Below are 22,176 nucleotides of genomic sequence, written 5' to 3' on the forward strand. Positions count from 1 at the left end.
AGGAGCCAGGTGACAGGCTGGTGCCTGGCTGATGGGCCCTCAGGTGCTGGAGGGAGATGGGGCCTGGAGGCCCTGCGTCCCCGCCTGCCTAGCCAGCAGGGGGCGCACCGTCACAGAGGACTTGCATCTGGCAGGTAAACTGAAAACTGGAAGCAGCGGAGCTGTGTTTGTGCTGGTGCTCTGCTGCTTTGGGTACTTCCTCCGAGTTGGCTTCTTGTGTGCAAAGCTGCCCTAGAGGGCAGGGCCTCACAGGGCTGCCTGTGTGTACTGTCCTGTGGGGGTAGCACTGACCTCTGTGACCTCAGGGAAGTACAGATGTCGCAGATCAGCACCAGAGACAGGGTCACCCAAACCCTCTGGCACAAGCCCCTATGGGTGCATGTGGCTCAGAGCTTGTAGGCGGCAGGCACACTCACCGGCAGCGTCCCGGAGAGGCCCCTCTCGGACCCCGCGGTTCCACAGTGCTCACAGGAGCACGGGTCACGTTCAATGACGACACCATGGAACTGAGCTCACGGATAAGGCCGTCCACGTGCCGCTCTTTGCAGCCTGTCCCAGGAGAGGACCAGCTGCGTGTGGGTCGGAAGCTCCACGGGGATGTTCATACTGAACCTGGCCAACTTTGAGCTGGAGGCGGCCCTGCATTACCAGGGTGAGCTCGGATTCTAACCGCCTTCCACGGATGTTTACCGTCATGTTAAGTTATCTGTGGCTGCTGTGGGGAGGAAGTTTTAGGGCAGAAAGCCCTTAAACATCGCTTATTTCTCTGTGAAAATTCAGATTTTCAGGACCTCAGCATTCAGGTGGCCGGGTCGTGTGCTTTGATGAGCAGCTGTGGCAAGGTCAGTCCTCGGCGCTCCTGACCTTAGCATCTGGGGCATCCATCTGTCTGCGAGCTCGTGCTCCCTTTCCTCCACGTGTGACATGCCCACTTCCCGGAGGCCTTCCTGGGGAAGTAATGAGAGCCACGGTGCTGTGCGGACTCCCCACCCATCCGTCCGGCAGCACAGCTGCTGCGAGGACACAGCTCCCTGTGGTGACGGCTGTGTGCACTGTGTGGGGCTCGCTCGTCCACGATGGCACCACAGTCAGTCTCTCGTTCTGTCACCACCCTGCAGGCCTTCTGCTTACTCGCCTCCATGTTTGGGAACGAGATCACCTGCTTGGAGGTCGACCCAGCTGCTCTGGTGAGGTCCCAGCAGCACCCACACCTGGGAACGCCGCTCTCAGTGCTGCCCAGGTGGGTCTGGCAGGTGGGTCTGGCAGGTGGGTCTTCTCAGGTGGGTCTGGCAGTTAAGGGCTCTATGTGCCTGTGTATCAGTTGGTAGAATATAGAGCAAAGTTCAGTAAGCTCCCTACTTTACTAACCTTAAGTTTATTTTAATGTGAAACACGTTGTATTTCAGGATAGAGTGCAGATTATAAAACTGTTTTTATTAAAATACAAATTCGCTTCTTGGGAAGATGACAATAAGCTTGTGAGGTGCCTCTTCTCCCAGTTCATGCCACACCTTCAGGGGCTGGTCTGTGACTGCCCTCAGCCCATGTTTTGTGGAAACAGCTCCCACGGTGCAGTTCTCTCTTTGTAGCTCCGGGGTCTCGCCGACCTCCCCTCTGTACTTCGGAGCCGCCAAGGGGACACATATCAAGCTGGCCGGCCGCCACCAAGCCGGTCAGTGTGACATGAAACATGAACATGAAAATACTGATGTTGTTCTTAGAGTCGTGTGCTGCCGTGGTGTGTGTGTGTGTGTGTGTGTGTGTGTGTGTGTGGTGTTGTCCAGGCCCTTTGTTGCCCCTCGCGTGTTTCTATGTGGGATGCGCTAGTGTTTCTTCTCCTGAACCGCTGCTTCTCCAGGGGCCAGCAGAGCGGCCTTGGTGGGTGCTGGGAGTCGATGTATCATGAGATGTTTTTTCTCGTTCTCTAACCGCCTTGCCAGCTGCTCAGAGCGTCCTGCAGGACCAGCCCCTGGTCTTCCACAGCCGCGTCCGATCCTCCGGTTACACGGCTGCGCCCCAGTGAGTAGATGGCTCAGCCGCTCCCACGGGAGCAGGACGGTGATGGTAGCTGCGGCCTAGTGTGTCCTGAGGGCACCCGCAGGGCGGGGATGGGAGACAGGCAGGCGCTGCAGTTAGAACGGGGTCAGCCCGGCACAGCCATGCAGCAGCTGCAGGGCCAGCCCGCTGAGCGCTCACTGTGCACTGGCCCCTCGGCCCCTGGGTCCTTGCCTGGCCGCAGTGCTGGTGACTGACCACCTGTGAGGAGGGACATGGCCTGATGCCTGTCTGCACTGTTCTCCCCAGACTGCAGCCTCGTTCTGACCGCAGGTGTTAAAATGACTGCACCCAGAGCTGGGGAGCAGCAGGGCTGTCTGAGGGCCGAGTGGGGAGGTGGGCAGGGAGCTGGGGCGCAGGGGGGCTGTCTGAGGGCCGAGGGGTAGGTGGGTAGGGAGCTGGGGCGCAGGGGGGCTGTTTGAGGGCTCGAGAGGACTTTCAGGTGCAGCAGCCGTGGGTCCTGGTGCTTCAGGGCCCGTGTGTCGCAGAAGCAGACACTGCCCCCAAATCTTGACCCTTTGTCTGTTCTGAACCCCGTCACGAAACAGTCTGAGCTGGAAGCCTGGGGGCCCTGGTTGACCTGTCCCCGCTGACCTCCCCTCTGCCATGTTCCCCTGACTGTCCCCTGTAGCCACTCCTGCCTCCCTGTCATTCCTCCCCAGGGGCTCTGCCCCAAGGCCCACTGGGTGGTGCTTGCAGTGTCCAGTCCCTGCTCCCTTGGTACAAAGTCACGCCTCTGGCCATGCCTACCCCTCTGGCTCCTCCGGGGTGGCAAGATCAGTGCCTCCCGTGTAAGTACACTGCTACCCACTGCAGTGCGTTTCCCAGCATGCATTGGTCAGTGCTGAGTGTCTCAGAGTTCAGTCGCTCCATGTGTGACTGCCTTGGGCGTGATGGCACGTGTGTGTTGCTGTGCTTTTCACTGTTCTCTTAAGAAGCTGCGGCCCGTGACCTCGGAGGCTGACGTGAATGTTTCCTTTCTGCAGCATGACCATGTTCTCACCCAAGACCAGTGTCAAGAGAGGCTGTCAGAGACCTTCACGACGCAGGAGCACTCACCCCTGGTGGGCAGCTGGCTTACCCTCTGAGTAAACGTGGTGATTTGGAGAAACCCTTTCAACAGTTCACTGACTTTTCACACAGGTGTAGACCTATATGTGTCTCTGTGTATGTACACATACACAGGAATGTACATGTGCACACTGATGTGTGTACATCGATGTATGTCCTTCAGCCTGTCCCTGGTTTCTTTTAAAAGCTGGGAAGGTGCTGATCTGCTCACGGAGGAGCAGTTCGTGTCGGGAGCACCACCCACAGGGTCTACACTCAGAGCAGAACCAGTCCTCCCTCCCCCAAGCTGTCACGGAGTCCCGCCAGGCCACGTACATGTGGCCAGTGCTTGGCGTTTTGTGCTTAAACACGTGCGTCTTGGCACGAAGGAATGCTGGCCTGTCCCAAGTCATGTCATGGTGTTGAATGTAAGAGTTTCTGTGCATCTGAATCCGTGTCGATGGGCGGATGCAGAAACGGGGAGATCAGTGCGTTTTAGTTCCTGTCTCACCTTGACTCCCTCCCGACCTTTGTCTTCTCCGCCTCTTCAGTCAGGAGTACCCTTCAGACAGCCCTGCACCGACCCGGCTCCGTAGGCAGCTGTCTGTGGCCCAGGGCCTGGTGGCCGTGCGCTGCATGCAGTTCTCAGGTACGGTGGGAGGTGCTCCCTTGTGCATGGAGTTTAAGCGACCTTGAGAACTCGCGACCTTGGTGGCCTGGAACCGAAGGGCAGTGCTGGGTTTAGCCCGAGATCAGCACTTGCCCCGCGTGTGGGAGGAGCAGGTGCAGAGCCTGGCGCACAGCCTGGGCTCTGTCTGCACTCCAGGCTCTCCTCACGTGGTGGGCCGGGGTGTGTGTGTGTGTAAGGCTGCTCGGAGGGTCTGTGTGGGGAGGAAAAGCAGCCCCTCCCGGTCCCCTGGTGGGCAGAGGGGCCCACAGGCGGGGACTGTGTGTCCTGTCTCAGGGGCATCAAGACCCCTCCCAGACTGCCCTCCTGGCCACCGGCGTTTTCCTAATGGATTTGAAAGGGGAGAGGAGGTGGCTCTCCTCAGCAGCTCCCAATTTCACGGAGCTCAGCTTTTCTCAGAGTAAATGCTGGTCCCCAGGCCCTGCCCTCGGTCCGTGGTGGGCAGGGCCTGGCCGGTGCTACACCTGAGCCACCTGTGCCCAGCCGCTGCCCAAGTGCCACGGGTGGACTCCTGAGGCTGGTTACAGCTATGCTGCGTGCCCTTTGCTTTTCATGGAATTCCAGCCGAGGATGCTGAGGGTAACCTGGGAGGTGAGAGCTGGAGGTTAGCGGGGAACAACTGTCTTCATGACGTTGGACGCTTGTTCCTGAGCGTGGGATTGTGAGGTCGGGTCTGCAGTCAGAACATCCTGGAGGAAGTCGTAGCTGATTTCTCCCTCCTCTTAGGGAGATGGGAGACCAAACTGCTTAGCAAACAGGCTGCTTATAAGTCTGCGGGGGTGGCCGATGGCACGTTCCCAGGGCGGAGCCCGTGGTCCAGGGAGTTCCGGGCTCGGACCCGCACTAGCGCCTCAGCCTCGAGCCTGGCTCCCTGTGGACGAAGCCCAGCGGCCTCAGGGCTGGGTTCAGCGGGAGGGGAGCCAGGACCTGCTCGTCTCCATCCTGTCACTTCCCAAGGGAACGATCCGTCACCTGAACGAGTCTCTGCTTTTCTCCTGAGAGCAGGAGACGGGCGTCGGCTGGCCTGTGGCCTGGCCGACCACCTGGCCCTGGTCTTTGACGCCCATCTGACTGGAGCACCTGCTGTTTTCTCGGGTGAGACATGCGCTCTGGTCACCATGGGTTTACGGTGGTCTCTCCCGCTGGTGTTGATCGCTGAGGCCACTTCTGTTTCCTTTGAGACAAGACCAGAGCAGAACCGGACTTGAGTTGGGGGAGGAAGCAGTGAGGTTTAAGCCCTGACCTCTGCTGAGCCTGCCCCTCCACCCAGAGTGGGATCACCTGTGGGCCCAGAGCTGTGGCCGGAGCCCAGTTACACATGGTGACTTCCCGTGGGCAGGCGTCCCTCTGATGTGTGGCCTTGTCAGCTCTTTGCCAAGTGTGGGTGAGGGAGTCAGGGTGACCTGAGCCAGGAGAGGGAGCCACTTGGCTGGAAAGAGGATGCGTGTGGAGGTCTGTAGTTGGACAGTGGGTGGGCCTTCCTCCCCTGGGCTGCTCGGGGGGGGGGGGGGGCAGCACCTGGATCTTTGGGCACCTGGGCACCCGGGCACATGGGCACCTAGGCAATGGTGCAGAGCCTCAACTGCCATCCATTACCAGTGACCATTGTCAGCTCAGCAGCAGCGAGACAGAAACTCCCTGAAAGGCCACCAGGGAGCAGCAGAGTCATCTTTTCTTGGGTCCTGTCAGAACTGATCAGAACCAATCAAATCAGACCTGTCTCTCCTGGTCCCCTGGTCTCACGTGTCTCTCCCCCACCCCCATCTCCTTTAGGTCACGATGGGGCAGTGAGCGCCCTGGGCTGGAGCCACGATGCCCAGTGGCTGCTGTCGGCCTCCCTGGACGGGACGGTGAGGGTGTGGTTGGCCCGCAGCCGGGAGCCTGTCCTGTGCCTGGTAAGCGGTGATTCCTGGCGATTCTGGTGGCCAGCCTGCCACTTTGAGGCCAGGGAAGCCTGGTGGGGCAGGTAGACCCTTCTCTATGCCAGGAGGTGGGAAACGGAGAGATCAGGAGTTTGCTTCAGGCACTGAAATTAGTGACTAAACTGTTCTTAACTCACAGTGGACACACATGCAACACACACACACATGCAGTGAAACATGCCTTTCGTTTGTTAAGGTCTTGAGATGGCAAAGCTGTTAACACTGAAATGCAGGAGACCTTTACGTGTGCGTTGAGTGTGAGTTGCGGTGAAGGCAGTGACAACAGCCCAGGCGTGGAATGGGGAGGAAGTGCCCTTTGGGGAGAAAACAGCTGGTTTCAGTGAACCTGTGGATCATTTGGAAGCGGATGGGAGGAGAGATGGGAGAGGACAGGATGGGAGGTGACAACAGCAGGCCAAGGGGGTGGCGGTTGGGGGAGCTCAGGTCGGGCGAGGGCTCCAGGGTCGGGCACAGGCTTCAAGGAGGGTGTGACGGCCACATGTGTGGGCTGTGAAATGTGAGCGTGGGCCCCTCACAACTACATTTAAAACCTGTGTAAGGTTTTGGCTTTAACAAAACCCTTGATACTTAATATCTTTGCTGCCAAGTTTTACGTGTCTTTCATTTTAAAGTTTTCAATGGCCAGACCTCAATACACTCATGACAGAAAAGTCTAGTCACAGCACCTTTTAGAAGGAGGGAGGGAGAAGGAACAAACGTCGTAAACTGGTTGAGCAGAGACTGTCTGACGTTTAGAGCAGGCGGTTGCCAGCTGTGAAGACCGGAAGAACGCTGGTTAGAGCGAATAAGTGTGAGGGCGATGTGAGAGTAGCGTGTGGTTAACGGCGTGACGTGCTTTGCAGGGCACAGACGTGTTCCCGGAGCCGGTGCACCACGTGCAGTTCTACTACCTCGATTCGTTCATGCTCGTGTCCTCAGGCCCCGAGCTCCAGCTGCTCAGGCACCATCTGGACCCCCGCAGGGACGAGCTGAGAAGGTGGGTGGCCCGCCGGGGCCTCGTCTCTGCAGTGGGAGGAAGTGTCCCAGCGACAGGTGATGTGGGGAGCAGTGTCTGCACTGACACAGTTTTTACCCAAACTTGGGGGCCTCACGTTACCGTGGCGCGGGAGGCGTAGGGGGCTGCCTCCTGCTTCCACGCCCGTCCTGAGCTTCATGCCCAAACCCGGGACTCCGCCCACTTTGCCCTGGAGCCTGAGCTGCCCCTGCTGGTCCCCGTACACTGGCGTCCTTCCTGTCCCCGGGTCACCTGTGTCGCCCACCTCCATGCCTGGCTCTGCTTGTCCCGGCCCAGACCACACCCCGCACTCACCTGTTCGTTAGAGGCTGGCTCATGGCCTGGTTTGCCAGGCTGGCCACCCTGACTCAGCCACGCCACCCTGTGCAGTGCTCCGCGCAGTCTGTGCCAAGGCCGAGACCCGCCATGAAACCTCTCGGAAACATGACAGTGTTTGTCCTATTCCCGCGGGATGCCTCCCAGGTTCGCGATTAGAATGGAGGGAACGTGCTTTCTCATGGACTCAGTGCCGTGTTTGTGGCTGGAGATGATGGTATTTTTCATGAAGTTGTAAGTCAGTCAGATGGCTGACTCCCATTCCCTCATCATGAAATGAGATTATACTGGGGGTAGGAACACCTTTTAACAGGCCAGCGTTTCACAGGGGGACTTTAGCTGAGGAGGGAAATAGGCTGGTCCTCTTGTCTGTTCCAGGTACAAGCAGAGGAGCAGGTGCACCCGCGTGTTCCGGCTCCCCACGACGGAGGCCGCGGAGATCACCGGCCTGTCCGCCCCCAACGAGTTTTACTCCCGTATCCTTTTCCTCCCGGCTGCGGCCGGAGCCCGGCCTCCCCGCACCGCTGAGCGTCCGAGCTCCACCCTGCACGGCACTGCGGAGCTATGCCCCGGGGAACTAATGTGAGCGATGTGACGGTTCATCTCAGCAGGGAGAGCCTCAGAGAGAGAGGGGCCAGCGGTGCCTCTGACCCCAGCGGCACACGCGTGTCGGCTCCATGTGACGTAATGTAGCGGGGCCAGGCCCACCCCACATGCCTCCACACAGCTGCTATTCATGGGATATAATACAGGACCCAAAGCTTTACTTTTTTAGTTTTTAGGGCTAACACCACCCCTTTTTATTAAAAAGCATTGATTTAAAACTACTTAGAAGCAAAAAACAAAATCTCAGGAATCTATTTTATTGTATAACTTTTTAATTTATTCAGAGGCCTCATTTGAATTCTTTTGCAGAGTTCTGTAGTTGAAATTTTCTAAGGACTGTCCTATGGTGTTAGGAGGTTCTAGAATATTCTGTTAGATATGTGTTATTTTTATTCCAGAACCTTTGGCTACAAACAGAACTGACAGCCTCTGCAGAAGCGTGCTGTTGCACCTGTGGTTGCCCCGTGTGGAGGTTCTGTTCTGCTCCCCAAGTGGGACCACCTTGTGCCCCTTCCTGATGGCGCTTTTCAGGGGTTTGGTAGATTTTTCTGATGTCTGGTTAAGCACTGGCAATTGGGTTGTTTGTAGGGTCATGTGACCCCTAAGCCCATAGATAGTCATCAGATCCCTCAGACCTGTGACGTGTCCCGGACGCGGCCACGCGGCCACGCCAGCCTCAGACCGGCTCAGCGCCAGCCCCTCCTGCACACGCAGCACGCTGAGCAGCGCTGATTTGAGTCTTCCCCTCATTTATCTCCTGGTTTTTCACCCCAAAATCTGCTCTGCCCGGGCCTCCCCTTGGTCCTCAGCACTTTCTGCCCCTGCCCTCCCACCCCCAGCTTAGAGAGGCAGGGCCAGCATGGGGGGTGGACTGAGACCCCGCCTCCGTGGACCTTAGAGAGATGTTCCCTAACAGAGCCTAGACCTAGTGCTGGCCGCCAGCCGGAGCCGGACAGTGGAAGTCTTCGACCTCAACGCGGGCCGCAGCGCTGCCGTGATCCAGGGAGTTCATTCCCGGCCCGCCCACCAGATCTGCCAGAACCAGGTGAGCGAGGTTGGGCCTGGGCAGCGCCTAAAATGCCATGTCTGAGGCTGTCAGCAGTGCAATTGTGAGGCGCAGTTGTATGTTTCCCACCAAACCCAAGGCTACTTCCTGTAGCTCCTGTCGGTCAGGAAGTTGGCTGAGCCTGGATGTGGGCCCTGGAGGCATTTTCATGTCATGGGGGTGAATATTTGTGTGCTGGACAGTGATGGCTGCCCAAGCCTCTTGGGGCCTCCCAGTCAAACCTCACAAGGGCCTGGTGAGGGTCAGGCAGCCCTGACGGCGGAGTGACAGCCCTGACGGCGGAGTGACACCCCTGACGGGGGAGTGACAGCCCTGACGGGGGAGTGACAGCCCTGACGGAGTGACAGCTCTGAAGGCGGAGTGACAGCCCTGACGGCGGAGTGACAGCCCTGACGGAGTGACAGCTCTGAAGGCGGAGTGACAGCCCTGACGGCGGAGTGACAGCCCTGACGGCGGAGTGACAGCCCTGACGGGGGAGTGACAGCCCTGACGGAGTGACAGCCCTGAAGGCGGAGTGACAGCCCTGACGGCGGAGTGACAGCCCTGACGGGGGAGTGACAGCCCTGACGGCGGAGTGACACCCCTGACGGGGGAGTGACAGCCCTGACGGGGGAGTGACAGCCCTGACGGCGGAGTGACACCCCTGACGGGGGAGTGACAGCCCTGACGGGGGAGTGACAGCCCTGACGGAGTGACAGCTCTGAAGGCGGAGTGACAGCCCTGACGGCGGAGTGACAGCCCTGACGGAGTGACAGCTCTGAAGGCGGAGTGACAGCCCTGACGGCGGAGTGACAGCCCTGACGGCGGAGTGACAGCCCTGACAGGGGAGTGACAGCCCTGACGGAGTGACAGCCCTGACGGCGGAGTGACAGCCCTGACGGCGGAGTGACAGCCCTGACGGCGGAGTGACAGCCCTGACGGGGGAGTGACAGCCCTGACGGAGTGACAGCCCTGACGGGGGAGTGACAGCCCTGACGGCGGAGTGACAGCCCTGACGGCGGAGTGACAGCCCTGACAGAGTGACAGCCCTGACGGGGGAGTGACAGCCCTGACGGGGGAGTGACAGCCCTGACGGAGTGACAGCCCTGACGGCAGAGTGACAGTCCTGACGGGGGAGTGACAGCCCTGACGGGGGAGTGACAGCCCTGACGGGGGAGTGACAGCCCTGACGGAGTGACAGCCGCCGCAGGTCTGACGTTAGATACATCTGGCATGTGGCAGGTTAGGCCAAATGCATAGCCTGAGGTTAGGCTGTGACCTGGGAACCATGTTTGCATGAGGTCTCTGCGGGTCACAGGCTGTCATCCAGGCATCAGTGCCTCGTCTGGGTCCCCTGTACCACCCATCAGAGAGGGGCGTGATCCGGAGGCCTGGGCCACAGGGAGGTCTTTCCTGGGCAGTGACCAGGAAGAGGCAGGTCCTCAGAGTGTGCAGGGGACACATGCTGATGCCCGAGACCTCACACAGGCGCGAGGGCCTGGGGTCACAGGTCATCGAACAGGGATGGTGACCCATTCTTTCCAATGCACCTGGAGAGCTAAGGTCTCTGTCCTGCGACCTTCCTCCTGGCTTTCTGTGAGGAAATGTACATCGCTAAGCTGAGGTCACAGTGCACTGTGGGTAACTAATTGTTTGTATGGAAGTTTTTGGAGTCCAGTTGTGAAGTTGTTATGAGTGAGGGAAAAGCTTCTGGGAATGTCTGTGATTACTTGGATGCCATCCTGCTGGCTGTCGGCAGCGTGGTGGTGACTAACTCCGTCTACAGAACACGCATCTGATCCCCTTGCACCCACAGGGGTCGCCATCCACCACCCAGCCGCCTCAGGCTTATAACCTTTTTGCAACCACCGCCGTGGGTGACGGGGTCCGGCTGTGGGACCTGAGAACCCTGAGGTGAGGCCGTTGTTCTGTGCAGGGGCAGCTGTGGGGGGACAGGTGCAGGGGGGGCAGGTGTGCTGGGGGGAGGTGTGCCGTGGGGACATGGGGGAGGCCAGGAACACAGGGCATGTGTCTATTGAAGTGCACGATGTGAACGCAGGCCGACAAGGTTGGGGGAGTCTGTTCACACTGACCTTCTCAGAAAAGTGACTTATTCCCAGAAAAGGTCACATAAATGTGGAAAAACCACAGCTTCCCGTCTTTCCTTTGAGTGTTGGCTCTGGCTGTCCCAAAAGGTGGGCGATTTTTTTCAATAAACCCAGCTCCATTTCCCTTACTTTTGTTTTAAATTTTAAAAAAATATATTTTTATTGATTTCAGAGAGAAAGGTGACGGGGGGAGAGAAATATCAGTGATCACTGATCGGCTGCCTCCTGCACGCCCCACAATGGGGATCAAGCCTGCAACCTGGGTCTGTGCCCTGACCAGGAATCAAACTGTGACCTCCTGGTTCACAGGTCGATGGTCAATCATTGGGCCACGCTGGTGGGCTGTTTTTGTGTTTTTTATTTTTAAATATATTTTATTGATTTTTTACAGAGAGGAAGGGAAAGAGATAGAGAGCTAGAAACAATGAGAGAGAAACATCGGCCAGCTCCCTCTTGCATACCCCTACCGGGGATGTGCCCACAACCAATGTACATGCCCTTGACTGGAATCAAACCTGGGACCTTTCAGTCCGAAGACTGACACTCTACCACTGAGCCAAACCGGCTTCGGCTGTTTTTGTTTTGGTTTTGTTTTGTTTTTTTCAATAAACAAGTCTTAGTAGCTCTCTAACAGTTGGTTGTAAAACTTAACCAGCCTTGATAGAATATTGCACCTTCCAAAACAGCCTTTGAATTATTGATTCAAATAACTTATTATTTTAAAAGGAGGTTTTTATATTTTTAAAGATCTCCAGAATATACTTATCACTTAATAGTCTTCATATATAAAAAGCTTGATTAATGTTAGTTTGGTCATCTTTGAGAATTTATGGTTTTGCAGTCTTTTAATTACTTTTGAGGATCTCTTGAATAATCTGCTGTGTCTAATAATCTTCACATATAAAAATGTTTTTATTTGGCCGGGACCGGTTTGGCTCAGTGGATAGAGCGTCGGCCTGCGGACTGAAAGGTCCCAGGTTCGATTCCGGGTAAGGGCATGTACCTTGGTTGCGGGCACATCCCCAGTAGGGGGTGTGCAAGAGGCAGCTGATCGATGATTCTCTCTTATAGATGTTTCTAACTTTCTATCCCTCTCTCTTCATCTCTGTGAAAAATCAATAAAATATATTTTTAAAAAAATGTTTTTATTTGTTTGTTCATTTATGTGAAGAAAAGCAACAGGTCAGTATCCTAATTTGGGTTAAAAATGAAAAAAATAATTTTTTCTCCTGGTGTTTCTTTTATTTTTCTCGTAGGTGTGAGCGCCGTTTCGAAGGACACCCAACCCGCTGCTTCCCATGTGGGATTGCCTTCAGCCCCTGCGGGCGCTTCGTGGCATGTGGTGCGGAGGACAGAAACGTACGTGCTGGTCTTAGGCCCAGGGGCTGGACGTCCCTGTGGGGAGAGGGTGACGTTGGTACACATGGTTCCTTCCTTCCTCACTCTGACTCACTGTGTGTGACTCCCAGATAGCAACATCTCTATATATATAAAAGCCTAAGCGACTATTCAACCATTCAACAGGTAGCTATGACAGACACTGACCACCAGGTGGCAGATGCTCAACACACAGGCATGGAGAAGTGGAACAGACTGATGAATCTCAGAGGGAAGGGGGGAGGGTGGGGAGAAATTAACCAAAGATCTTATATGCACACTAGAGTCCTGGTGCACTGATTTGTGCACTGGTGGGGTCCCTTGGCCTGGCCTGCAGGGATCAGGCTATAACCAGCAGACTGACATCCCCCAAGGGGTCCTGGATTGCAAGAGAGCTCAGGCCAGGCCGAGGGACCTCACCAGTGTACAAATTTGTGCACTGGGCCTCTAGTTAATAAATAAAGAGACACATACCCTAGGATGGATTTGGAATAAATACTAATTTTATCCATTTGTTTTTAACCTATTTGGGAAGGTCTTGTGTAGTGTCTTAGGAATGTGGTAACAAATTATCCCAAACTCAGCAGCTTCCAGCAGCAGACCCCGGTCCCTGCAGCCTGGAGGCTCCGGGTCCGACTCAGGTGTTGGGAGATCGCCGCCCCCTCCCCGCCCAGAGGCTCTAAGGAGGGTCCAGCCCCCTTGGCCTGGGCTTCTCTCCACGCTCTGCCCCCTCCTCACTCGGCCCCCTCCTGTGGGCCTTGAGTCTCACCTCCTCCCTTGTGTGAGGACACCCCAGGGCCACTGGAGCTGTCCCCATGGCACCTGCCTCTCAGCACGGCCAGCCCCCAGCAGACTGCCAGCCCCTATCCCTGGCCTGCGGGATCGGGACAATCATGCTGTTTTCTCCATTTGGCTGCAGAGAGGATTAGATGAGCAATTATATAAAAGTTATTGCTCAGTACGCGTTTGCTATAGGCACTAACTTCTGTACTCTACCATTAAAAACAACAGATGCAGAGAGGTGTCATAGTTCCCCCACCTGTGTAACCTGGACCACAGGCAAGAGGGAGCCTGGGCCCCCGGAGCCTCCAGAGGAATGAGGGTGTTGTCCTTGGGTGGGAAAGAGAGGTGACTCACCTTGGCAGCATGGCAGTTTGGAAGCCCTTGTGGGCGTGCTGGGGACTGAGGGCCTGACCTCTCTGAGCCTGGGGCCCGGGCGGCCTCACCCGACGGTGCTGTCGGCAACCCCTGCTGGCCACCACTGAGCTGCTTGCTGAGCAGCACCATTCTTCGCTGCACCCCTGGCTGGCGGTTCCTGTTGGTGCCGAATTGGCACCAGGGGCCATCCCTTAGAGGCTGGGGTACAAACCTGACTGTCCTTCGAATGACCTCAAACAGAGCATGACTTTAAAACGCGCACAGCAGGGTCTCCTCACCTTCGCCTCAGTGAGCTGCGTGCTGGCTCTCCCCACAGAACACCTGGCCGTGTCTTCCAGGCATACGTGTATGACGTGGGCTCCAGCACCTTCTCCCACCGGCTGCCGGGGCACACGGACACGGTCAGCGGGGTGGCCTTCAGCCCATCCGCCCCTCAGGTACAACCTCCCTGGCCAGGGGCCTCTCCCCACAGGTCCCGCCTCACCTCCCGTGTCTGCCAGACGTGGTTTTGGTGAGGTTTATGCTGTGTAAGACCATGTGCCCGCTGGGATTGCGCACAGGGTGGTCCTGTCCATGTAGGCGGGTCCTGTCCATACAGGGGGGTACTGTCTGTATCCTGTCCACCTGCACAGGGCAAGGGCAGTGTCTGGCGCCATATCTGCCGCCTTGTCTAGTAAATGTTGGGAAATGCACCAAGCTTGTTCTGCTGGTGACCACAGGGCTCCCATGGGGAGTGTGTGTGTGTGTGTGTGTGTTGGGGGGGGAGTCAACCTCCGCAATGTCAGGAGCAGGGATGGGGAGAGGTGGGCCCTGGGTGCCCTAGAGAAGCAAAAGCCCAGCAGCTCCACTGCAAAGGTAGAGCCCAGGCCTGCCCCGCAGGGTGCTTCTGCCCAGCTCTCCTGCGGGCTCGCGAGACAGGAGCTGCCCCTTTGAGCCTGGCATCTGCCCTCCACCAGGCAGGCAAGGCCCTTTAAATTTCCTCCAATGAAGCCAGCCAGTGAACGTGAAAAACAGGTGTTCTTTCCTCATTGTTTAGATTTTAAACCTTAAAATAAGGAACAAAAAACTCATTTTTATTAAACTCAGCCTTAAAAATTGTGTTGATGGGAAGGATTTTTGCTGCCAAATCTGCTTGGCCAGTCTTTTCTGCCTTTTTATCTCTGGTCTTTGGCCCCTGAATCCCACATTACTGGGATTTGCCTGACGTTCTCCGTGGAAATGCCTAGGAGAGCTCACAGGCGTGGGGGGAGAAGGGGGCAAGAGGAGGTGGACAGACCCAGATGGGAACACAGGTCCGTTATGTCTGATGTGCTGCTGAGCACGGAGGTGTGCAGGGTCCCTCTGCACCCCCAGTATCTGCTCCTCTCAGACCTGTGTGTGCCCGCAGGGGCCGTGGCCAGTACTCACAGGGACGTAGTCACCACTCACAGGGGCGTGGCCCACACTGTGGGCCTGTTTCTCCTGTTTAGAAGCGTGTCCTTTGGGTCTGAGTCTGTGGCTCCCGCACTGGCTGCACTGTGGGAAGCTTGCTGAGCCAGTGCCACACTGTGGAGACCCCTGAGGTCGAAGCCTCTGTCCTGGCCGTGGCGGCCGGCCGGGGTCCGAGATCCTGGGGCGGCTGGTGAACCCTCACCTCTCGGGTGGCTTCCTGCCATAGCTTTGTCTGTGCTCGCTCCCTGTGACCTCTGTGCTCCTGGCCGTTTCTCAGGACACTGCTGTCCCTCAGCCTTGGCCATATGCTCTGCTCTGTCCTCCAGACCCAGATGCTGGTCCTGGTGTGCATACCTGGAGGCCTGCACCCCTCCTGCCCAGTGCTCAGAATTCAGGCCAGCCCCTCAGGCCTCATCTGACACATGACCCATGACCTGGTGCTCAGTGCCAGGCTGGGGCCTGCACTCACGGGCTGAGCGTGAAGGCTGTGGGGCGGGTGAGCCCTGTGGACTCGGGAAGGTGCCACGTGTCCAAACACAGGTGTCTGCGGGCGACTCTGGTTCGGAGCTGCTCAGGGATCCCAAGGGAGAAGGCCTCCTGCTGAGCCAGGCTCCTCACTGACCAGAGCTCAGTGCTCCACTCTGTGCGGACTGAACCTCTTGGTTGTTGGCAAGGACGCTGTAAAGGCGGCTGGGACGCTGGCTGTGCGGGGCTCACTCGGGAAGCTGTTGGCGCGAGTGCGGTGGCTGGTTCTCATCCCTTTGAAGGACCTGCGTCTGAGGGAAGGCTGCAGGCTCCACGGAGACGAGAGTTGGACCTGGGGGGAGCGAGGAAGCTGCAGTCATCGCTCATTCGTTGGGAACACTAATCTGCCTGGAAACTGCACCCGACCTTCCCCTCGGCTTCTCCGTTGCCCGCTCCCCACTCATCAGAAGGCAGGGCGGGGGGTCAGGTCTGGGTGGTTCTGGGTCGGGCAGACAGCACACGCCCAGCTGTCACCCGCACATCCAGCCCCAGTGCACTGGGCTCAACTGCGTGAGCACGTGGGGAAGTTACCGCCGTGTCTCCCAGGGGGAGGTGAGCGCCTGGAAAGCGTCTTGCTGCTTTTAATGTTGCCGTCGGCTCCATGATTCATGTCAGATCATGAAGGAAAGAAGGAAAAGACCTAACAGATGAGTCCACTTGCCCTGCTGCTGCATTAAGTATGTGAACTTCCTGGTATTCCTGTAGCGTCCTCCCAATAGAACCCAGTGATAGTGTTTGAGTCTTAAAGGGAGTTACTGAAGGGGAAGGCTGCTCACACACGCCACCCATGCATGGCCCCTGGTGACAGGCAGGTTGCTCCCCTTCCAGGAGTCCCTTCGTCCCAAGCAGCTGGCGTTTCTCATGTGGCATGTCCGAGCCTGGGTTGTAACATTGCAGGGAGTCAGCTTCTCCTCTCGTCCCAGCCAGCACTTGTGTGAGACCACAGGACGGCAGTGTGATGCCGGAGGAGGTGTTTGTAGCTCAGGGACAGATGGACCGGTGGAGGAGGGAGGGGGCCGTGCTCACTGTGGTCCTCCGGTCATGGCTGTCCTCCTGGTCGAGCAGCCATGGGTTGCCACGGCAGTGCGCCGGCCCATGGGTGGGGCAGGGCGCCTGGGTTGCCAGTGACACATTTGCAACCGTTTGTGCTGTAGCATTTGAGCCGAGGCCACGGGAGATGGTTCCCATTATCCTCGGTGGCGTGGACTGAGGTCTGGCCGGTCTGTTCTGATGCTCTGGCCAGCCTCCGGCGGGCCACGTGGCCCGGCTCCAGCTGGCTGCGGTCATGGCACAGGAATGTGGCCGCTGGCGGTGATTCCAGCTCAGCCTCGTTTCCCTGTCTGTGATTTATAGGCCCAGCTTGAAGAATTCTTGTTGAAATAGGTTGCAGCATTTTCCTTTTCAGCACACAGGGTTCCTCTCACACATTTCCTTGTTGTAGCTATTGCCCAAGGCCAGGAGGGCGGTGGGTTATACACCACAACTAGTTTCTATTCCAGGACGACTAGTCAGTGGACAGCTATGTGACACCCAGGAGGAGGCACACGACACGTCGTGCTCTGAAGCCACCCGGATGCAGCTCTGCCTGTGGGACGATGGGCTCAGCCGCGGTGACTCATCCTGGGCGCCCAGCACTCGCTTCTGCTTCCCTCACCGGGAGCCGGAGCCCGAGGGAAAGGCAGTCCTGTGAGGGAACTGACTTGGCAATCACACGTCAAAAAGCATTGGAGCCACCAGGATTCAGTGTTCGGCCTCTGTGGGCATTTTGGGGAGTCCAGAGTCACCCACCCCAGGGACGCCTTGGGGTCATCCTGCTTCAGAAGTGACCTTATTTCCAGATGTTCCCACTCCTTAGAGGTCCAGTAGAAAACATGCTGAGAAGAAAAAGCGAGCACAAACGGGAACACGGCATCCGCTCTTGGTCACTCACTTCCCAGGCACAGAGGTCACTGCTCACATGTCTGTGTAAACTCTCAGGCTTTTCCCGAGCGTGTGTACACACAGGTGTGTACAGACACATAAACATACGTGTAAACTCACAGGCTTTTCCTGAGCGTGTGCGGGCACAGGTGTGTACAAACACATGCACGTGCACGGACTGGCTTCAACCTGGTTTCCCACCTGATGGCTTTGGGTAGTCGGCACCATCGTTGATAGAATTCACACTCGAGGGGTGTCTGGTGGTTTGGCCGGGGTCTGGCTGTGGGAGGCACCCCTTGTACACCTCATGCTCCTGCAGCCGTTCCCCCAGAATGCTTTTTGACGTGTGATTGCCAAGTCAGTTCCCTCACTCCTTAGCAGCTTCTAGCAAGTATTGTTGAGTTCATCCAACAGGTCTGGGTCACCTTGTCCGCATTCTAACAGAGCATGAGGGAGTGTCTGCAGCAGCAGTGACAATGGCTATTTAAACGTATCGGCTGCAGAGCGCCGGCCCGGCCGGCTGCAAGGGCTGCACGGAGCGCCGGTTCAGTTCTTTGGGGAGAGTCGCCTCCTTCCCCTCCCGCACACGTGGCTGGAGCGAACGGGCTCCGCTTTTGTATTCCACTTCCTGTGAATTATTTATCCGCCAGTTTTTATTCGGGATCAGCTCCTTTCCTTATCTTAGCCATAATCTTTGTGTTTGTGATACTTTGAAGAACACCTAAGATCTGTTTTTTTTATTAGGCTTAGGAGAACTTCGTGTTCATTATATTTTCTGTTCTGAGTGGACATAATCTGTTCTAAATGTTATTTAAAGGTCACCACTGTGCCTGTGCCTGTGCCTGTGCCTGTGCGTGGCCCAGGGGACTGGCAGCGCCCATCATCCCCACGTTCCTCGGGATGAGCAGTGCCCGGTCACATGAGGTGCTTGGCTGCTGCTTCACACGGCCGTCCCCCCGCAGAGCCCACCGGATTTTGTTATGTGGCTTCGCAATAGTTCTCCTCAGCAGCCCCCTTTTGATAAGGTTTTACTTAGTTCTTCTTCCCAAAGGAATGGTATGGTGCAGCATTTCAAGTCTCTCTAGGAGCAGGGAGAGCCCCTGAGCCCACCACCAGCCCCCTTGCCCTCACCCTCAACTCTGCATCCAGCCCTCACCTCAGGGACAACCCCCTGAACCTACCACCAGCCTCTTCGCCCTTGCCTCCACGTTCTGCCCCCCCACCCCTGCTGCCCCTGCCCCATCAATGCAGCCAGTCCAGCTGCATCCCATCTGTAAGTGTCTCGGAGGCATTTTGTTACGTAGTTTGTTGAGACTTAGCTGACATGGCACGAAACCCACCCCTTAACTGTGCGGTGCGGTTGCTCTGACCACGTTTAACTTTGCAGCCGTCAGCACTGCCCATGCCAGACCTGTGACCCCACAGAACCCACACCTGGTGGCAGGCAGCCCCTCCCCGGCTAGCGTGTCATTGAGAACCATCCTTCCTTCACGTGGCTGTGGAGTTGCTGGGCAGGCCCCAGAAATTACCGCAAAAATAGACAACGTGAGCAGCCGCGTGTGCCTATATGACCCCGAGGCATGAAGCGGACTTTACCTTCCAACAAAAGGCTGGGGAAGCCGAGGCCTCCTGGAGCCTAGGAAGAACCCTGTTCCCCGAACCGTGCTCGGTGCTTCCCGAAGTGTTCACCGCGGGAGGCCCCTCGTCCTGGGCCTGCCGAGGTCGTCCTGATGGAGCGTCTGCTCAGAGTCCACCCCCGGCACCTGCGCTGCCAGGCCGGATGGAGCCGATGCTGTTGTCACGCTGCTGTGACTGCTGGTCACTGGGCCCAGCTGTCCAAGGTGCACAGCCTGGCCAGGCCAACCCGCTGTCCTGGGAGCAGCTCCTCCGGGTGTGGGTGGGTGGAGGCAGGGGTGCAGGAGGGGACCCCCCGACAGCAGGGATGGTGATGTCAGCACCGGAGTGGGTGTGGACGCCGCCCCCAGTCCCACCCACCCACCCGCCACGTGGCGGGAGCCTCCCTGCCTCTCACCTGGGCGAGCACAGCCCTCATGGCCTCAGCCGGGAGTCTCTGTGGGTGCGGGTGCAGGTGTGGGTGTGGATGGGCCCTTCCCGCATGTGCAGGGGAGGGGGATGGCTTGGGTCCCCGGCTGGGTCCCTGCTGGGCACTGAGTCACACCATCCACCTGGCAGAACCGGGATGGGGTTCCTGGAACCGCCGCCTCGAGCAGCCAGAGGCAACCACAAAGTGTTTCCACATGTGGGACTGGGCAGCTGCGAGCGGAATGTTTACCCTGGATCCGGGCGAGGAGGCGGGTTCAGGGGAGTGTGGGGCCTCCGCGGGCTGCTCCTGGCCATCTGGGGAGCTCCGAGGCTGAGCGCAGGCCGGCTCTTGCTCTGATCCAAAGGAATGGCCTCAACGGTTCTCCCCCGAAGCCAGCGAGCCTGGCAGCCTGCTGGACCAGGCATTCTGGAGGCGGGGGGCCTCCTCACCCGCCTCTGCTCCAGGCCATCTTCACGTGGAACCTTGGAAGGAGGTGGGGGGGCAGCATTGTGGGCAGGACTGAACCCACAGGAGGGCAGGCACCCGTGACCTGGGAAGCCCTGGTGCTGCCCTGAGCCCTCGGCGGCTCGCAGCAGAGACCTGGGTGGAACTGGCCCTGGGAGACGCTGGGTGCGTGGAGGCGGCAGGGCCGAGGGGCAGGCAGGTCTGTGCTGTAGACCAGCGGTCACTACTGGTGGTCCCTGAGGTCTGTGAGGTCCGAAAGGTTGGTGACCGCTGATATAGACAATTCACACGGGGATGTGCCCGCAGCCCTCCCCTCACAGCCTCCTTCCTCCTCCGCAGCTCGTCACCGCCACTCTGGACGGCAAACTCCAGCTGTTTGTAGCCGAGTGACGCTGCCCCATGCCGCCAGGCCCCAGCGTGAGATGGTGCTGCTGCGTCTGCCCACGGCCCTGGTTCTACTGCTCACGGCCCCACAGACCCCCACGGTGCTGCCCTTCCACGCAGAGGGCGGTGAAGTTAACGCCGATGTTCCCCAATAAATAGCCTGTATTTGCTTACAACCGAGACTGCAGAGAGTGAGAGTGACAGAATGACAATAAGAGAGTGAGGGAGTGAGAGAGAGTAAGAGGGAGGGAGAGACTGAGACACAGACAGGGTGGAATGGGAGGGACGCCCTTCGCGGTGGTGAGAAAGAGGTGCAAGCCCTGACTATGCCCACGCTCTGCTGGGGCACCAGCCTCTCCCGTGGCCTCTCCCCTGGCCTCTCCTGTGGCCTCTCCCGTGGCCTCTCCCGTGGCCTCTCCCGTGGCCTCCGTGTCTGCGAGGTTTGCTCCGGGCCTCCTGCCCACGATGCTGGCAGAGCCGGCGCAGAGGCCCCTCCTCAGTCACAGTAGTTTCCGGGGAACCGTGCCCAGTCCCGCTTCTGAAGGTGCCACGTGTCAGGATGCTTCTAGAACAGTCCCAACCCCGTGTCTGGCACCCTGGAAGGCACCTGTGTCAGGACCTCTGCGGCAGCATGGCCTCACCGGGGAGGCCCAGTGTCACCCACCCTTCTGGGGACCCAAGGGCTCCCGTCCCCCTGACCCCTCCCCCAACCCGCCCCCGGGTGCACTTGCCATCCCTGCCCAGGAGACACCACAGGCTCCTGCCGGCTTCTGAGCATCACACACACCACAGTGCACACTTCTTTAGAACTAAGATTAAGAGTTATCCAGACATTTTTATCCACTTATAATATCCCATTTATAAACATTTTAACCTTTTAAATATCTCATCTGTAAACTTGTTTCCCACTTATAATTTCCCGTGGAGGACCATGGGAGGGCACTCATTTCACTTGCAGGATTCACAGTGGGTGTATCGGGCCTCCTGGGGAGTGGGAATGGGCGGGCCGGAGACAGAGCAGATGAGGCAAGGAAACTACTGTACTGCCTCCTCGTCCAGGTGCAGGCGCCAGAGTGGGGGACCTTGATGAGAGGCCCCGGGTGCTTCTGGACGGGGCAGGGGGGGGGGGGCGCATGCAGAGTCCGGTGGCCCAGGCTGTGGGAGACTTTGGGCATCTCCACCAGTACCAGTCCTGTGGGACACCAGTTCTCACACACCCACAGGGTTTCTCCTGTTCTCTGAGCCGAACATCCTTTCCTGTCACTCCCCCACCTGCTGGGGCCCCGGGGAAGGGGTGGTGTGGGGGTGCAGTTCAGCCGCCTGCTTGCCCCCAAACTGGTCTGAGCTGACGTGGGATTCCCTCCAGTGAGCTGTTTACAGGCACTTTTAGGCGACAATACACTGGGCCCCAGGCCTGAACCAGCGTGCGTGCAGAATCAAGAGCCTTAGTCCCGCTGACCAGGAATAGCAGCCGGGAAACGTAGGTCCCACTCAGTCCCCGTCGGTCCAGCCTCCGAGTGTTCGGGGCGGGGGGGGGGGGGGGGGGGGGGGGGGGGGGGGGGGGGGGGGGGGGGGGCGGAAGCTGGGTCTTCGGAGCTGGAGTCGGACCAGCAGGGGCAGGAAGGGTTTCAGTCCGGCTTCTGCAGAGTCGCCTACGTTTTGGCGTGTGTGCATCCATTTTGCTGTTTCCAGGTTTTTACAATTTTCCTTGGGCTCCTCCGTGGTGAGATGGCAGGTCAGGCCTGTGTGCTTGAGTCTCGTCCCTGAGAGTCCCTCTGCCCCAGGCGGGGCCCCGGGGCTGGACAGATCCGTGGGGTGACGTGGCCTCCTGTGCCCCTGCGGCAGGTGCCCCCCGCTGTCCTGGTGTCTGTCCATCCGTCTGCGCTGTGTCCTCGCCGACCGTGGAGGAGTTGTCAGGTGCAGTCCTGGCAGCTTTGGCCCATGTGCAGCGAGTCCCCGTGAAGGCTCCGAGGGACCCGCGGTCCAGAGGCTTCTCCCGGAGCAGACGGCTCCCGCTGCGGGCAGTGCTGATGGCCCTAGTCTGCAC

At 58.1% G+C, this 22,176-nt stretch overlaps 1 protein-coding gene across 2 annotated transcripts in view; it reads left to right on the forward strand.

The window, feature by feature from the left end:
• The window catches only part of WDR27 (WD repeat domain 27), a 33,964-nt gene extending 13,122 nt beyond the window's left edge, over positions 1 to 20,842 (forward strand). For both annotated transcript variants that reach the window (XM_036425563.2, XM_045577114.1), the window contains 16 exons: positions 549 to 652; positions 781 to 842; positions 1,119 to 1,240; positions 1,590 to 1,672; positions 1,941 to 2,019; positions 3,042 to 3,119; positions 3,657 to 3,754; positions 4,799 to 4,888; positions 5,567 to 5,688; positions 6,579 to 6,712; positions 7,445 to 7,542; positions 8,596 to 8,717; positions 10,534 to 10,631; positions 12,082 to 12,184; positions 13,699 to 13,797; positions 20,085 to 20,842. In XM_036425563.2, coding sequence (XP_036281456.1) covers positions 549 to 652; positions 781 to 842; positions 1,119 to 1,240; positions 1,590 to 1,672; positions 1,941 to 2,019; positions 3,042 to 3,119; positions 3,657 to 3,754; positions 4,799 to 4,888; positions 5,567 to 5,688; positions 6,579 to 6,712; positions 7,445 to 7,542; positions 8,596 to 8,717; positions 10,534 to 10,631; positions 12,082 to 12,184; positions 13,699 to 13,797; positions 20,085 to 20,135 — 1,543 coding nt within the window. In that variant the 3' untranslated portion in view covers positions 20,136 to 20,842. The remainder of the gene's footprint in view (positions 1 to 548; positions 653 to 780; positions 843 to 1,118; positions 1,241 to 1,589; positions 1,673 to 1,940; positions 2,020 to 3,041; positions 3,120 to 3,656; positions 3,755 to 4,798; positions 4,889 to 5,566; positions 5,689 to 6,578; positions 6,713 to 7,444; positions 7,543 to 8,595; positions 8,718 to 10,533; positions 10,632 to 12,081; positions 12,185 to 13,698; positions 13,798 to 20,084) is intronic.
• The last annotated feature ends 1,334 nt before the right edge of the window (positions 20,843 to 22,176 follow it).

Source organism: Pipistrellus kuhlii, unplaced genomic scaffold, assembly GCF_014108245.1.
Source record: "Pipistrellus kuhlii isolate mPipKuh1 unplaced genomic scaffold, mPipKuh1.p scaffold_m20_p_82, whole genome shotgun sequence".
Lineage (NCBI taxonomy): Eukaryota > Metazoa > Chordata > Mammalia > Chiroptera > Vespertilionidae > Pipistrellus > Pipistrellus kuhlii.